At 42.1% G+C, this 16,250-nt stretch overlaps 1 protein-coding gene across 1 annotated transcript in view; it reads right to left on the bottom strand.

Annotated features, from left to right (window-relative positions):
* Positions 1–15,144, bottom strand: part of psmb3 (proteasome 20S subunit beta 3) — a 28,204-nt gene extending 13,060 nt beyond the window's left edge. The window contains exons 1-3 of the mRNA XM_072249848.1: positions 15,007–15,144; positions 10,999–11,183; positions 3,155–3,262 (exon numbers count right to left, since the gene is read on the bottom strand). Coding sequence (XP_072105949.1) covers positions 3,155–3,262; positions 10,999–11,183; positions 15,007–15,009 — 296 coding nt within the window. The 5' untranslated portion in view covers positions 15,010–15,144. The remainder of the gene's footprint in view (positions 1–3,154; positions 3,263–10,998; positions 11,184–15,006) is intronic.
* Positions 15,145–16,250: the final 1,106 nt, after the last annotated feature.

Below are 16,250 nucleotides of genomic sequence, written 5' to 3'. Positions count from 1 at the left end.
CAGACTGTTTATTGTTTCCCTGTGCTGTCACTACATGCACTTTGAATTATATTTTATTAATTTATTTTTGTGCGCTGTGTACAATACATGTTTCGTTAATACACTGAGGTCCAGAGGAACACTGTTTCATTTGGTTGTATACAGTGGCATGTAAAAGTTTGGTCACCCTTGGTCAAAATTTCTGTTACTGTGAATAGCTAAGCAAGTAAAAGATGACATGATTTCCAAAAGGCATACAGTTAAAGATGACACATTTCTTTAATATTTTAAGCAAGATTATTTTATTTCCATCTTTTATAGTTTCAAAATAACAAAAAAGGAAAAGGGCCCGAAGCAAAAGTTTGGGCACCCTGCATGGTCAGTACTTAGTACACCCCCTTTGGCAAGTATCACAGCTTGTAAACACTTTTTGTAGCCAGTTGAGTCTTTCAATTCTTGTTCTGCCCATTCTTCCTTGCAAAAGGCTCCTAGTTCTGTGAGATTCTCGGGCCGTCTTGCATGCACTGCTCTTTTTCAGGTCTATCCACAGATTTTCGATGATGTTTAGGTCAGGGGACTGTGAGGGCCATGGCAAAACCTTCAGCTTGCGCCTCTTGAGGTAGTCCATTGTGGATTCTCAGGTGTGTTTAGGATCATTATCCTGTTGTAGAAACCATCCTCTTTTCATCTTCAGCCTTTTTTTACAGACGGTGTGATGTTTGCTTCCAGAATTTGCTGGTATTTAATTGAATTCATTCTTCCCTCTACCAGTGAAATGTTCCCCGTGCCACTGGCTGCAACACAAGCCCAAAGCATGATCGATCCACCCCCATGCTTAACAGTTGGGGAGGTGTTCTTTTCATGAAATTCTGCACCCTTTTTTCTCCAAACATACCTTTGCTCATTGTGGCCAAAAAGTTCTATTTTAACTTCATCAGTCCACAGGACTTGTTTCCAAAATGCATCAGGCTTGTTTAGATGTTCCTTTGCAAACTTCTGACGCTGAATTTTGTGGTGAGGATGCAGGAAAGGTTTTCTTCTGTTGACTCCTCCATGAAGGTCATATTTGTGCAGGTGTCGCTGCACAGTAGAACAGTGCACCACCACTCCAGAGTCTGCTAAATCTTCCTGAAGGACTTTTGCAGTCAAACAGGGGTTTTGATTTGCCTTTCTAGCAATCCTACGAGCAGCTCTCTCGGAAAGTTTTCTTGGTCTTCCAGACCTCAACTTGACTTCCACCGTTCCTGTTAACTGCCATTTCTTAATTACATTACGAACTGAGGAAACGGCTACCTGAAAACGCTTTGCTATCTTCTTATAGCCTTCTCCTACTTTGTGGGCATTATTTATTTTAATTTTCAGAGTGCTAGGCAGCTGCTTAGAGGAGCCCACGGCTGCTGATTGTTGGGACAAGGTTTGAGGAGTCAGGGTATTTATAAAGCTTTGAAATTTGCATCACCTGGCCTTTCCTAATGACAACTGTGAACAAGCCATAGCTCTAACAAGCTAATTAAGGTCTGAGACCTTGGTAAAAGTTATCTGAGAGCTCAAATCTCTTGGGGTGCCCAAACCTTTGCATGGTGCTCCTTTCCTTTTTTCCCCCCACTCTAAAATTATGCAAAACAAAAATAATACACTAATCTTGCTTAAAATGTTGAAAAGAATGTTTCATCTTTAACTTTATGACTTTTGGAGATCAGTTCATCTTCTGCTCACCTAACTATTCACAGTAACAGAAATTTTGACCAGGGGTGCCCAAAGCTTTGCATACCACTATGTACGTACCATTAGATGACTGCAAAGGAAAGTAAGAAGCCTGAGAGCGCAGTGGACCTTGACCAATACATTACAGGTGCAGCCCTCCCTACTATTGGTAGTATCTACAAACGGCACCATCTCATGAAGACAACATCTATCAAAGATCCCCAGCATCCAGGCCATCTATCTTTTCACAGTTACCAATGGACAGGAGGTGCAGAAGCCTGATGTCCCACACCACCAGGTTCAAGAGCAGCTACTTTCCTTTAATCATTCAGTTTTTGAACCAGCCAGCAAAACCCTAGTCAGTAGAGTTTAGCAACACTATGATCCCTTCAACCACCTTGCAATAAAATGGACATTGTTTTATTTTCTCTTCTTGTAAAAATTGTGTACAATTTATGTTAATGTTTTTCCTGTGAATTTTGCCGTGTGCCTAGATGCTGCTGTACATAAAATTTTCATTTCATCTGTGCATACAACAAACTCTGCTTTGACTTTGAAACTAGCATGAAAAGAAAGGCAACCACAAAATCAACAGACTGATTAATGCCCTTTAGGGAAGGAACTTGGTTGTCCTTACTTGGTCTGGATCTTATAAAACTGTTCTCTCAAATAACCATAAGATATAGGAGCAGAATCAGCCTATTTGGCCCATGAAGTCTGCTCCGCCATTTCATTATGGTTGATCCACTTCCCTCTCAGCCCCAATCTCCTGCCTTACCCTTGTATCCCTTCACACTCGACTTTTTCAAGAACTTATCATCAACCACTGCCTTAAAATATACCCAATGACTTGGCCTCCACAGTCACCTGTGGCAACAAATTCCACAGATTCACCACTCTCTGTATACGAGTCACCACAGTTAAGGCCGTGCTTGGCAAATAGCATACATCCTGTTATTTACTGATTTATTTATATGACACTTGGAAGGCAAATGACAAAACATTTAAAGAATGCCAAGTTAAGCTATTCATTTAACAGTAGAACAAGTCGTCAGTAACTCTAAGCTGATAGTGCACAGCTGTTTAATGTGAAGAACAGGCCACACTCGGACAATTAATTTACCTGTCATTTGCAAAGGAAACTGCTGCAGCTCTTATTCAGTTAACTGTAATCCTCAGTTTTCTGCTCAAACTGCAGTCAGTTAATTCCCAAGTTCCTCAAGACAAGAGTTCTTGTCTGTATATTTAAAGGTGCTCTCTCCTGATGCAACAAAGTGCCAAGCAGTGTGTTCAACTCACACTAATATAATATAATATAACTAGAACCTATGAAAGGGTTAACAGTGGCAAACTCCAATTGAAAAATCAGTTTGCAAGTGTTCAGTTTGGCCACGCAACACAACATTTCAGGATAAAAATCACACAGCATAAATGCAAACACTTCACAACAGGGTTGGAGTATTTAACTTACCGTCGTTCGTAAAGCAGATTGGAGACCATGCTCATAAATGTTTTTGGTTTGATCTGTCTGCCTTCTTTTAGTTCATAGAGGTTCAACCTGAATTTAAGACGCTGTGAACTAGAAAACAAAATTGGAGAGTGATTGAGAGTAGTGGACTATTTCAGCTCATAATAGAAGACAAGTCTTTTGATTCTATATTATCAGAAACTCATGAAGTACTGTAGTACCTGTTGTCAGAACACACAATATATGTGGCTAAGTGAGGGAAATGGAGCAAGCCAAGTCTCAAACAACATACAAGACACCGCCAGCTCAGATGTTGAGATTATGGAAGATTCCCGATCAGCTCTCATCCTGGTCCACATTGCAATTGATGTTGTGACAATTGAGGCCTTGCAGCAATCTCATTGACATTCCAAGAGCTTCTCTAAACAGAAGGAGACCCTAGCACCAGAAAGAGGCTCAGCTATTTCCTTAAGAGGTACAACAGAGATAAAGTACAAGAAGATACAGTACTATGCAAAGGTCTCAGGCACATACAAGACCATAAGACATAGGAGCAGAATTAGGCCATTCAGCCCATTGATTCTGTTCTGCCATTTCATCATGGCTGATCCTGGATCCCACTCAACCCCATATACACCTGCCTTCTCACCATATCTTTTGATGCCCTGACCGATCAGGAAACAATAAATTTCCACCTTAAATATACCACAGACTTGGCCTCCACTGCAGTCTGTGGCAGAGCATGCCACAGAGTTACTACTCTCCGGCTAAAAAAATTCCTCCTCATCTCTCTTCTAAAAGGTTGTCCTTCAATTTTGAAGCTGTGCCCTCTAGTTCTGGATACCCCCACCATAGGAAACATCCTCTCCACATCCACCCTATCTAGTCCTTTCAACATTTGGTAGATTTCAATGAGATCCCCACACATTCTTCTGAATTCCAGTAAGTACAGGCCCAAGGCTGCCAAATGCTTCTTATATGTCAACCCCTTCATTCCTGGAATAATCCTCGTGAACCTCCTCTGGACTCTCTCCAATGACAACACATCCTTTCTGAGATATGGGGCCCAAAACTGTTGACAATATACCAGGTGTGGCCTAACTAGTGTCTTATAAAGCCTCAGCATTATCTCCTTGCTTTTATATTCTATTCCCCTTGAAATAAATGCCAACACTGCACTTCCCTTCTTTATCACAGACTCAATCTGTAAATTAACCTTCTGGGCATCTTGCACAAGGACTCACTAGTCCCTCTGCACCTTTGATGTTTGAACCTTCTCCCCATTTAGATAATAGTCTGCACTATTATTCCTTTTACCAAAAATGCATTATCGTACATTTCCCAACACTGTATTTTGAAAATCCAAGTAAATGACATCCACTGCCCTGCCTTTGTCCACCCTGCTTCTTACTTCCTAGAAGAACAGGCAAGATTTCCCCTTTTTAGAAACCACACTGACTTTGACCTACTTTATCATTAGTCTCCAAGTACCCCGAAACCTCATCCTTAATAATAGACTCCAACACTTTCCCAACCACTGAGGTTAGGCTAACTAGCCTATAATCTCACACATCAAAGTTGCTGGTGAACGCAGCAGGCCAGGCAGCATCTCTAGGAAGAGGTACAGTCAACGTTTCAGGCCGAGACCCTTCGTCAGGACTAACTGAAGGAAGAGTTAGTAAGAGATTCCTCAAGTAAGGAGACCAGAACTGCACGCAGTACTCCAGATGCAGCCTCACCAGTACCCTGTAGAGTTGCAGCATAACCTCCCTGCTCTTAAATTCAATCCCTCTAGCAATTAAAGCCAACGTTTCATTTGCCTTCTTGATAGCCTGCTGCACCTGCAAACCAAACTTTTGTGATTCATGCACAAGCACTCCCAAGTCCCTCTGCACAGCAGCAGTTTTTTTACCATTTAAAAAAATAATCTGCCCTTTCATTTTCCCTTCCAAAGTGGATGACCTCACATTTACCAACATTGAACTCCATCTGCCAGAGCCTTGCCCACTCACTTAACCTATCTATATCTCTCTGCAGACTCTCTGTATCTTGTGCACCCCTCTTCCAGATCAGTGAACAGTTGCGTGCCCAGCACCAGCCCTGCTGCACACCGCTCACCACTGATTGCCGACCAAAGTTAACACCCATGTATCCCAAATCTCTGCTTTCTATTAGTTCTATCTCTCCATGCTAATACATCACTCCAAACTCTCTGCATCCTTATCTTAAGACTTTTAGGCAGCACCTTATCGAACGCCTTCTGGAAATCCAAGTAAATAATGTCCATCTGTTCCCCTCTATCCACTGGGCTCATTATATCCTCAAAGAACTCCTGTAAGTTTGTCAAACTGGACCTGCCTTGCTGAATCCATGCTGTATCTGCCTGATGGATCCACTTCCTTCCAGGTGCCTCGCCATTTCTTCTTTAATGATAGTTTCAAACATTTTCCTAACTACAGATGTCAAACTAACTGGTCTACAGTTACCTGCCTTTTGCCTACATCCTTTTTTGAACAGCAGCGTGACATTCACCCTCTTCCAATCCGCTGGGACTTGCTCTGCTGAAGAGTGCGGAGAATTTTGGTAAATTATCACCAAAGCCTCTACTATAACTCCTGCCATTTTTTTCAGAACCCTGGGATGCATTCCATCAGGACCAGGACACTTGCATATCTTTAGGGCCACAAGTTTGCTCAGTACTACCCCTTTAGTGATAGCTATTGTACCGAGGTCCTCACCTCCCATTGCATCCATAATGTCTTTCTTTGGCATGTTAGATGTGTCCTCCACCATGAAGACTGACACAAAACAGTCATCCAAAGTCTCTGCCATTTCTTCATTACCCAATATCAATTTCCACTTCTCGTCCTCCAAGGGACCCACATTCATTTCAGCCACCCTTTTCCTCTTTATACAATTATAAAAATTTTTACTATCCGTTTTTATATTTTGTGCTAGTTTAACCATAGAACCATAGAAACTACAGCACAGAAACAGGCCTTTTGGCCCTTCTTGGCTGTGCCAAACCATTTTCTGCCTAGTCCCACTGACCTGCACATGGACCATATCCCTCCATACACCTCCCATCCATGTATCTGTCCAATTTATTCTTAAATGTTAAAAAAGAACCCGCATTTACCACCTCGTCTGGCAGCTCATTCCATACTCCCACCACTCTCTGTGTGAAGAAGCCCCCCCTAATATTCCCTTTAAACTTTTCCCCCCTCACCCTTAACCCATGTCCTCTGGTTTCTTTCTCCCCTAGCCTCAGTGGAAAAAGCCTGCTTGCATTCACTCTATCTATACCCATCATAATTTTATATACCTCTATCAAATCTCCCCTCATTCTTCTACGCTCCAGGGAATAAAGTCCTAACCTATTCAACCTTTCTCTGTAACTGAGTTTCTCAAGTCCTGGCAACATCCTTGTAAACCTTCTCTGCACTCTTTCGACCTTATTTATATCCTTCCTGTAATTTGGTGACCAAAACTGAACACAATACTCCAGATTCGGCCTCACCAATGCCTTATACAACCTCATCATAACATTCCAGCTCTTATACTCAATACTTTGATTAATAAAGGCCAATACACCAAAAGCTCTCTTTATGATCCTATCTACCTGTGACGACACTTTTAGGGAATTTTGTATCTGTATTCCCAGATCCCTCTGTTCCATTGCACTCCTCAGTGCCTTACCATTAACCCTGTATGTTCTACGTTGGTTTGTCCTTCCAACGTGCAATACCTCACACTTGTCAGTATTAAACTCCATCTGCCATTTTTCAGCCGGTCCAAGTCCCTCTGCAGGCTCTGAAAACCTTCCTCACTGTCTACTACACCTCCAATCTTCGTATCATCAGCAAACTTGCTGATCCAATTTACCACATCATCATCCAGATCATTGATATAGATGACAAATAACAATGGACCCAGCACTGATCCCTGTGGCACACCACTAGTCACAGGCCTCCACTCAGAGAAGCAATTCTCTACCACCACTCTCTGGCTTCTTCCATCGAGCCAATGTCTAATCCAATTTACCACCTCTCCATGTATACCTAGCGACTGAATTTTCCTAACTAACCTCCCATGCGGGACCTTGTCAAAGGCCTTACTGAAGTCCATGTAGACAATATCCACTGCCTTCCCTTCATCCACTTTCCTGGTAACCTCCTCGAAAGACTCCAACAGATTGGTCAAACATGACCTACCACGCACAAAGCCATGTTGACTCTCCCTAATAAGCCCCTGTCTATCCAAATGCTTGCAGATTCTGTCTCTTAGTACTCCCTCCAATAACTTACCTACTACTGACGTTAAACTCACCGGCCTATAATTTCCCAGATTACTTTTCGATCCTTTTTTAAACAACGGAACAACATGAGCCACTCTCCAATCCTCCGGCACCTCACCTGTAGACAGCGACATTTTAAATATTTCTGCCAGGGCCCCCGCAATTTCAACATTAGTCTCCTTCAAGGTCCGAGGGAACACTCTGTCAGGTCCCGGGGATTTATCCACTTTAATTTTCCTCAAGACAGCAAGCACCTCTTCCTTTTCAATCTGTACAGTTTCCATGGTCTCACTACTTGATTCCCTCAATTCCATAGACTTCATGCCAGCTTCCTTAGTAAATACAGACGCAAAAAACCTATTTAAGATCTCCCCCATTTCCTTTGGTTCCGCACAAAGCCGACCACTCTGATCTTCAAGAGGACCAATTTTATCCCTTACAATCCTTTTGCTCTTAATATACTTGTAAAAGCTCTTTGGATTATCCTTCACTTTGACTGCCAAGGCAACCTCATGCCTTCTTTTAGCCCTCCTGATTTCTTTCTTAAGTATTTTCTTGCACTTCTTATACTCTTCAAGCACCTGATTTACCCCTTTTCCTATACATTTCATACAACTCCCTCTTCTTCTTTATCAGAGTTGCAATATCCCTTGAGAACCAAGGTTCCTTATTCCTATTCAATTTGCCTTTAATCCTGACAGGAACATACAAACTCTGCACTCCCAAAATTTCCCCTTTGAAAGCTTCCCACCTACCAATCACACCTTTGCCAGAGAACAACCTGTCCCAATCCACACTTTTTAGATCCTTTCTCATTTCTTCAAATTTGGCCTTCTTCCAGTTCAGAACCTCAACCCTAGAACCAGATCTATCCTTGTCCATGATCAAATTGAAACTAATGGTGTTATGATCACTGGAACCAAAGTGCTCCCCTACACAGACTTCTGTCACTTGCCCTAACTCGTTTCCTAACAGGAGATCCAATATTGCATCCCCTCTAGTTGGTCCCTCTATATATTGATTTAGAAAACTTTCCTGAACACATTTTACAAACTCTAAACCATCTAGACCCCTAACAGTATGGGAGTCCCAATCAATGTATGGAAAATTAAAATCCCCTACCACCACAACTTTATGTTTCCTGCAGTTGCCTGCTATCTCTCTGCAGATTTGCTCTTCCAAGTCTCGTTGACTATTGGGTGGTCTGTAATACAATCCCACTAATGTGGCCATACCTTTCCTGTTTCTCAGCTCCATCCATAAGGACTCAGTAGACAAGCCCTCTAATCTGTCCTGCCTGAGCACTGCTGTAATATTTTCCCTAACAAGCAATGCTACTCCCCCACCTTTCATTCCTCTACCTCGATCACATCTGAAACATCAGAACCCTGGAATATTAAGCTGCCAGTCCTGCCCCTCCTGTAGCCAAGTTTCACTAATTGCTACATCATAATTCCACGTGTCAATCCACGCCCTCAACTCATCCACCTTCCCCGCAATACTCCTAGCATTGAAATATATACACCTCAGAAGATTTTTACCACCACTCACAACCTTTCTATCAGCAGATTTGCTTAAACTTTCAACATCATTTATTTTCACCCCAGCCACACTGTCAGCTCTGGCACTCTGGTTCCCATCCCCCTGCAAATCTAGTTTAAAGCCTCCCCAATAGCACTAACAAACCTCCCTGAAAGGATATTGGTCCCCCTGTGGTTCAAGTGTAACCCGTCTCTCTTGTACAGGTCCCACCTGCCCCAGAAGAGGTCCCAATGATCCTGAAATCTGAAACCCTGCCCCCTACACCAGTTCCTCAGCCAGTTGTTCCTCCTCCAGAGCATCCTATTCCTACCCTCACTGGCACCTAGCACAGGTAGCAATCCTGAGAGGTCCTGCTTTTCAACTTCCTACCAAGCTCTCTATACTCACTGTCCAGGACCTCTTCACTCTTCCTTGCTATGTCATTGGTACCGATGTGCACCACGACATCTGGCTGGTCACCCTCCCACTTCAGAATGTCATGCAATCGATCAGAGACATCCTTGACCCTGGCACCTGGGAGGCAACAAACCATCCTGGATTCTCTGTCACGACCACAGAACCTCCTATCTGCACCTCTAACTATCGAGTCCCCTATCACTACCGCTCTCCTCTTTTCCCCCCTCCCTTCTGCACTGCAGAGCCAGACTCAGTGTCAGAGATCCGGCTACTGCAGCTAGTCCCAGGTAAGTCATCCCCCCCAACAGTATCCAATAGTTTATTTTCATAATCTAGCTTCTTTCCTTATTGCTCCTGGTTCTTTGTTGCTTTTTAAAGTTTTCCCAATCTTGCAGTTTCTCACTACTCTTGGCGACTTTGTATGCAAAGTCTCTCCCCTCTCCCTTCCCCTTTTCCCAACCACGATTCCTCTCTCCCTGCCCCCTTCCCACTCTCAGTCCACAACAGAGACCCACATCAGAATCAAGTTTATCATCACTCACACGTCATGAAATATGTTGTTTTTTTTGTGGCAACAGTACAGTGTAATACATAAAATTACCACAGTACACTATACAAAAGTCTTAGGCACCCTAGCTGTATACGTGAGCTCAAGACTTTCAATGATTCTACTGTGTTTCTTATATTTACTGTGAATGCTTGTAATAAAATAAATTTCAGAGTTGTACATGACAATAATAAATTTACTTTGAACTTCTAATTAGCGTACTCATTACACTCCAGGAGGTGGCTATTCAGCCTATCAGATCTGTGCTGACTCTCAGCAGAGTAAACACATTAGTCCCATTCACTCTTATTTTCTCTTAATGCTGCATTTTATTCTCTCTGGCATGCCAGAAACAGGGTTAACATCACTGGGATATGCTGCGAAATTTGTTGTTTGTGGTGCAACAGTGTTGATTGTCACAAGAAGATGTTATTTCTGATGTACACTGACTGTAGTCTCCTGCTGAGGAAGTAAAAGATCCTGTTCCAAAGGGAGGTACAGAAGCCCAGGGTTTGGAGTTTGTTGATAGAACTGAGAGTGTATGATGCCACTTACCAATATCAGGGCTAATTCTGCAGCAGTAAAATTAATGCATCAACCATGTTATCAGAATTGGGGTGTAGAGAGCACCAGGGAATACACGGATGGAATCAGGGAGAAAATGCACTCTACACAGACAGCAAGGGAAGTCAGGAACAAATCTGGTTCACTGGAGCGGTGAGAACATAACAACAAGTGCAATTGGAAGACAAGAGAATGTCTGGGGTGAGTGGAGCCTTTGATTATGCTGGGTGCTTTCCTGAGGCAGTGAAAATTATAGATAGAGTCCAGAGTCCATAGAAAGATTGGCTGGTTTCTGTAATATGCTGAGTTGTGTCCACTGTGCTGCCCTAATCAGAGATGGGGACCCTAAACTTTACGTCACTCGGAAAAATCTCTCCACCATCCTCCCAACTTTCTTTTCCTCCACTCAAAAGGTACTATCTTTTGTTGACAATATTTTTATTGTCCAGCAGACTTAAATCTGACAACCTATGCATCATGTGTATCTTGTATTGTACTTACACAGTCTGTACATCTGTGGCAAGACCTGCCAGTCCAATGTACAACCTCTCACCCATTGGAAAGATTTTCTGGAAGTCAGTTGTGACCATCTGTGCTTGAATTCCAAACCGCCGGTCAGCAGCTATTGCCACACAATCCTTGCCTCTCATGGCCATAACAGCCCCTCCATTATAGGACATGTGAGACTATGGGGAGAAACAAGAAATATACAAATTAGGAACAAACTATGATTAAGATTAATAATGATTAGATATTTTATTACAGATTAATAAAAATGTGACATTTATCAGACGTGCACTGAAACAGTGCTTGCATGGACTAATAATAATCAATTAAATTCTGTAGTTAACTAAAAACTCATGTAGATTCCATGACCAAGAAAGTGCCCCAGAAGGCTAGAGAAATTTGGTATGTACCCTTTTATCCACACTAATTTTTATCAATGCACCAAGAGAGCATCCTATCGTGATCCATCACGGTTTGGTACAGCAACTGCTCTGCCTGGAGCTACAAGAAACAGCAGTAAGTTGTGGGCAGAGCTGAGCACATCATGAAAACCAGCTTCCCCTCTATGGGCTCAGTCCACACTTCAGGACTCCTAGACTCTGGGCATTCTCTCTTCTCACTCCTCTCACAAGGCAGAAGAAACAAAAGCCTAAAACGTACCAGGTTCAAGGACAACTTCTAACCCAATATTATAAGATGAATGGTCCGCTACCATGATAGGATCAATTCCTGACCTCATCAACTTCCTCATTATAGCTTTGCACCTTATTGTCTGCCTGCACTTTCTCTGTAACAGTTTATTCTGCATTGTTATTGCTCTTCCTTTGTACTACCTTAATGAGCTGAAATGATCTGTATGGATGGCATATGAAAATGTTTTTCACTATACCTCAGTATATGTAACAATAATAAACCAGTAATAAAAAATACTTTCTTGAAAAATATTTACTAGAGGCATTCTGTAAAATCCAACTTCAAGACTTCAAAAGTCAGGAAGTTATGTTGCAGCTTTATTAAGCTCTGGTTAGGCCATATCTGGAGTATTGCATTAAGTTCTGGTCACCCAATTTACAAAGGATATGGAGGCTTCAGGGTGCAGAAGAGGTTAACGAGGATTAAAAGGCAAGTGCTGCAAGGAGAGGCTGGGCAAAGTAGGGTTGTTTCTCTGGAACAGTGGAGGCTGAGAGGAGCCTGACAGCTTCTAAAATTATGAGAGGCTTAGATTGGACAGCCAGGATCTTTATTCCCAAGGTCAAAATGTCTAATACTAGAAAGTCATGTGCTTAAGGTGAGGAAGGGGAAAGGAAATTTCAATGGAGATGCACAGGGCAAGTTTTTATTTAACACACACACAGTGATGGGTACCTGGACTGCACTGCCATGGGTGATGGTGCAGGCAGATACAATAGATGTGTTTAAGAGTGTTTTTAGGTAGGCCCATGAATATGCAGAGAATGAAGGGATATGGACCACATGCAGGCAAAAGGATTAATTTAATTAAGTATCATTTGCTTAATTAAATTAATCCTTTTGCCTGCATGTGACACAATATTTATTTATAGAAATACAGTGCAAAATAGACCCTACCAGCCCTTCAAGCCACATTGCCCAGCAACCCCCCAATTTAACCTTAGCCTAATCACAAAACAATTTACAATGTCCAATTAACCTACCAACCGGTACATAAAACCACAAGACATAGGAGTAGAATCAGGCCATTCAGCCCATTGAGTCTGCTTGGCTATTCCATCATGGCTGATCCTGGGTCCCACTCAACCCCATATACACCTGCCTCCTCACCATATCTTTTTTCCCCCATATATTTTTATTGTTTTTTTTAAATAAAGACAGCATAGTACAAAGGAAGTTTGTGCAGTTCATAACAAATGTACAATTCACATCTACGAAAGAAATGCACCCATAGTACAATCATGCTTTGGTTGTCTCCCTGCCCCAACCTGCCCCTCCCAATCCCCATCTCCAAGCCATCGTTGCATTAGCAAAAAGGGTTAAACAGAACTTTTGTCCCAACAGAGCTTCATTGGTATAGAGAAGGTGTATTTTCCTAATACATAGACTGTTGTATGTTTCCAAGTCTGGGTCCGTAGAATTTTACTGGGAAATGCTGGAAGTCAGGGATTTATGTGCAGAGGAAAGGACCTTTAGTTTGGCTGGGAATTCTGAACATATTCAAGGGAGGGTCCCCACACCTTTTGGAACATTATGTCCGAGTTGAGAATTGAATAATGGATCTTCTCAAGGTGTAGACTGGACATGATATCCCTGAGCCACTAAGCATGGGTGGGCAGGGCAGCATTCCTCCACCTGAGCAAGACTGAGCACCTGGCCAACAGAGAGGCAAAAGACAGCGTGCGACGTTTGGTTGGACGTAGGTGCGTGTCCCCCTCTCCGGAGGCGCCAAAAACAGCAATCAAAGGGTTAGGTTCCATATTATAATTAAGTATTTGGGATAGTTTGGAAAACATCTTTCCAGTATTTTTCCAAGCTAGGGCATGTCCAGTACATGTGAATAAGGGAAGCCCCATCCCTTTTGCATTTGTCGCAGCGGGGATTAACATCTGGGTAAATGCGGGATAATTTAGTTTTAGACATATGGACCCTGTGTACGACCTTGAACTGTAACAAGCAGTGGCGGGCACATAAAGAGGTTGAGTTAACTAACTTAAGAACTGAATCCCATACATCGTCTGACAGTGAGAAATTTAGATCTTGCTCCCAGGCAGTTTTAATTTTGTCAAGGGGGGCTCGCCTCAGGGCCGCTAGCTTGTTGCAAATAGTAGATATTAGACCTTTGTGCAATGGATTAATGCAGGGAAACACATCAATGACATATGTGTCGGGTGTCTCAGGGAAGTTTCATATCAAAGGGCTGATAAAATGTCTAATTTGCAAATATCTGAAGAAATGAGTGTTGGGTAGGTTAAACTTTGCAAGACAGTTGTTCAAATGATGCACAGCAGTTCTCTATAAAAAGATCTTTAAAGCTCCTGATGTCCTTTCTGTACCAATCTTGAAATGTTGGATCATGTATAGAAGGCTGGAGGAGATGATTATATAGAATAGGACCTGAAACAGAGAAGCCATGGAGACCACTATACTTTCTGAACTGAGCCCATACTCTCAGAGTGTGCCTGATAACAGGATTAACAATTGGTTTAGGCATAAGAAAAGGGAGTGCGGATCCAAGAAGTGCGGAAATGCAGAAATTCTTAATAGAGTTCAGCTCCATTGCCACCCACATTGGGCAGTCAGATTGGTTGTAAAAATGAGGCCATATCTTTTGATGCCCTGACCAATCAGGAAACGATCAACTTCTGCCTTAAATATACTCAGAGTCTTGGCCTCCACCGCTGTTTGTGGCAGAGCATTCCATAGATTTACTACTCTCTGGTAAAAAGAAAATCTTCCTTACTTCTGTTCTAGAAGGTCGCCCCTCAATTTTGAGGCTGCGCCCTCTCGTTCTGGATACTCCCACCATAAGAAACATACTCTCCACATCCACCCTATCTAGTTTTTTTTCAACATTCAGTAGGTTTGAATAAGATCCCCACACATTCTTCTAAATTCCAGTGAGTACATGCCCAAAGCTACCAAACGCTCTACACACATTTACTAAAACACACGTTAAAGCATAGTTCAAGGACGTTAGGCAAGCTTCCACAAATATAGAACAGGAATCAGAAAAATTAGAAAAAGATTGAGAAAGATCTAAAAAAGATGTATTAAAATTGTAAAAATTCAGAATACTGTAACTGACGTGTCTTTTAGATCCTGAAGAAATGCATGTGAACTTAAAATCAATAGTTACTAAGCTAAAGCGATCTTAAACGCACACAATAAAATACACCGAATGTTTTTTCAGAAACAAAAATGAAACTAAATGAAGTGAGACAGCACATTCGGCCTAAGAGTTCACTAATGTGCTGCAATCAGTTACGAAAAGTTATCAATTTTAAGTATTTTGCACATGCGATGACTCACCATTCTGTACGATTCTGTCAGATACAAACACTGGGAATTTTACAGTTCTATTGCTGACTGCCACGCCGCAATTTAGTTCAATACTCCACTTTTGGCGTGGGCCTACCGCTCCTCCGAACTTGATAGTCCAGCCTCTCGACCTCTGTGACTGGTAGGTTTTCAGACTGCCGCTCATAATACGGCTATGTAATTGGTCGTCTCTGATGTCTGTCAATGAAGCCGAAGCGAGCAGGTTAGATTGCGAAATACGGGATTGTGGGAAATGAACAGTCACTGCATGCGGGTGGTGCGGAACGTCGGGATATTGGAGGACTGCCTGGGAGAGGAGGACAAAGAGATCATGGAAGCTTCGCTAATGCAGTGACTGGGGACGGAATATATAATTGAACAGTGTACACTTAAATATTTATCTGATGCTAGAAATAAAATTCGCAAATACTTAGCTAAAACAAAATAGTGAATTTTGGAGTCACATTTTGCTGTAAAGCGCATAAGCAAAAATAGAGCCAAATATTATAATAATAAGAAAAGATACCCTACGTCTGATAATGGAAAACAAAGGGGAACTTTAATACAAAATCATGTCCAAGTTCAAGCTTAATTATGATTTAACCATACATGAATACCCATGAATACAGCCAAATGAAACAGTGTTACTCCAGGGTCAAAGTGCAAAACGCAATACCAACAGTCATAAACAACAGGAATTCTGCAGATGCTGGAAATTCAAGCAACACACATCAAAGTTGCTGGTGAACGCAGCAGGTCAGGCAGCATCTCTAGCCTGACGAAGGGTCTCAGCCTGAAACGTCGACTGCACCTCTTCCTAGAGATGCTGCTTGGTCTGCTGCATTCACCAGCAACTTTGATGTGTGTTACCAACAGTCATACACAGCTCAAGGCACACGTAACATATACCACATATAAATTGCCTTCCCTCCAGTGCTTTATTTTAAGACCAATCTCAAGTATGTAAAATAATGGCTTGGTGGAAACATTAACACATCAAAATAGTTCTTTGGTAAATCTCATTATCTGTGATTCAGAAGAATCCTATGAATCGTTGCAATATTCCAAAAGCGTGTGGACTAATGCTACACAGATACGACCATATTATAAGTACAGGGATTTTTACAAACAGCCTGGCTTTCTGATCTCTACAAAGCATTTTAACGAGACTGTCTGTCAGAGAGCAATAATTCCCATCGAGCAAACAATCCTAGTTATTTTAAAATAACTTATAT

The sequence above is a fragment of the Mobula birostris genome, chromosome X, assembly GCF_030028105.1.
Source record: "Mobula birostris isolate sMobBir1 chromosome X, sMobBir1.hap1, whole genome shotgun sequence".
NCBI lineage: Eukaryota > Metazoa > Chordata > Chondrichthyes > Myliobatiformes > Myliobatidae > Mobula > Mobula birostris.
This window is presented reverse-complemented; position numbering and strand designations above follow the sequence as displayed.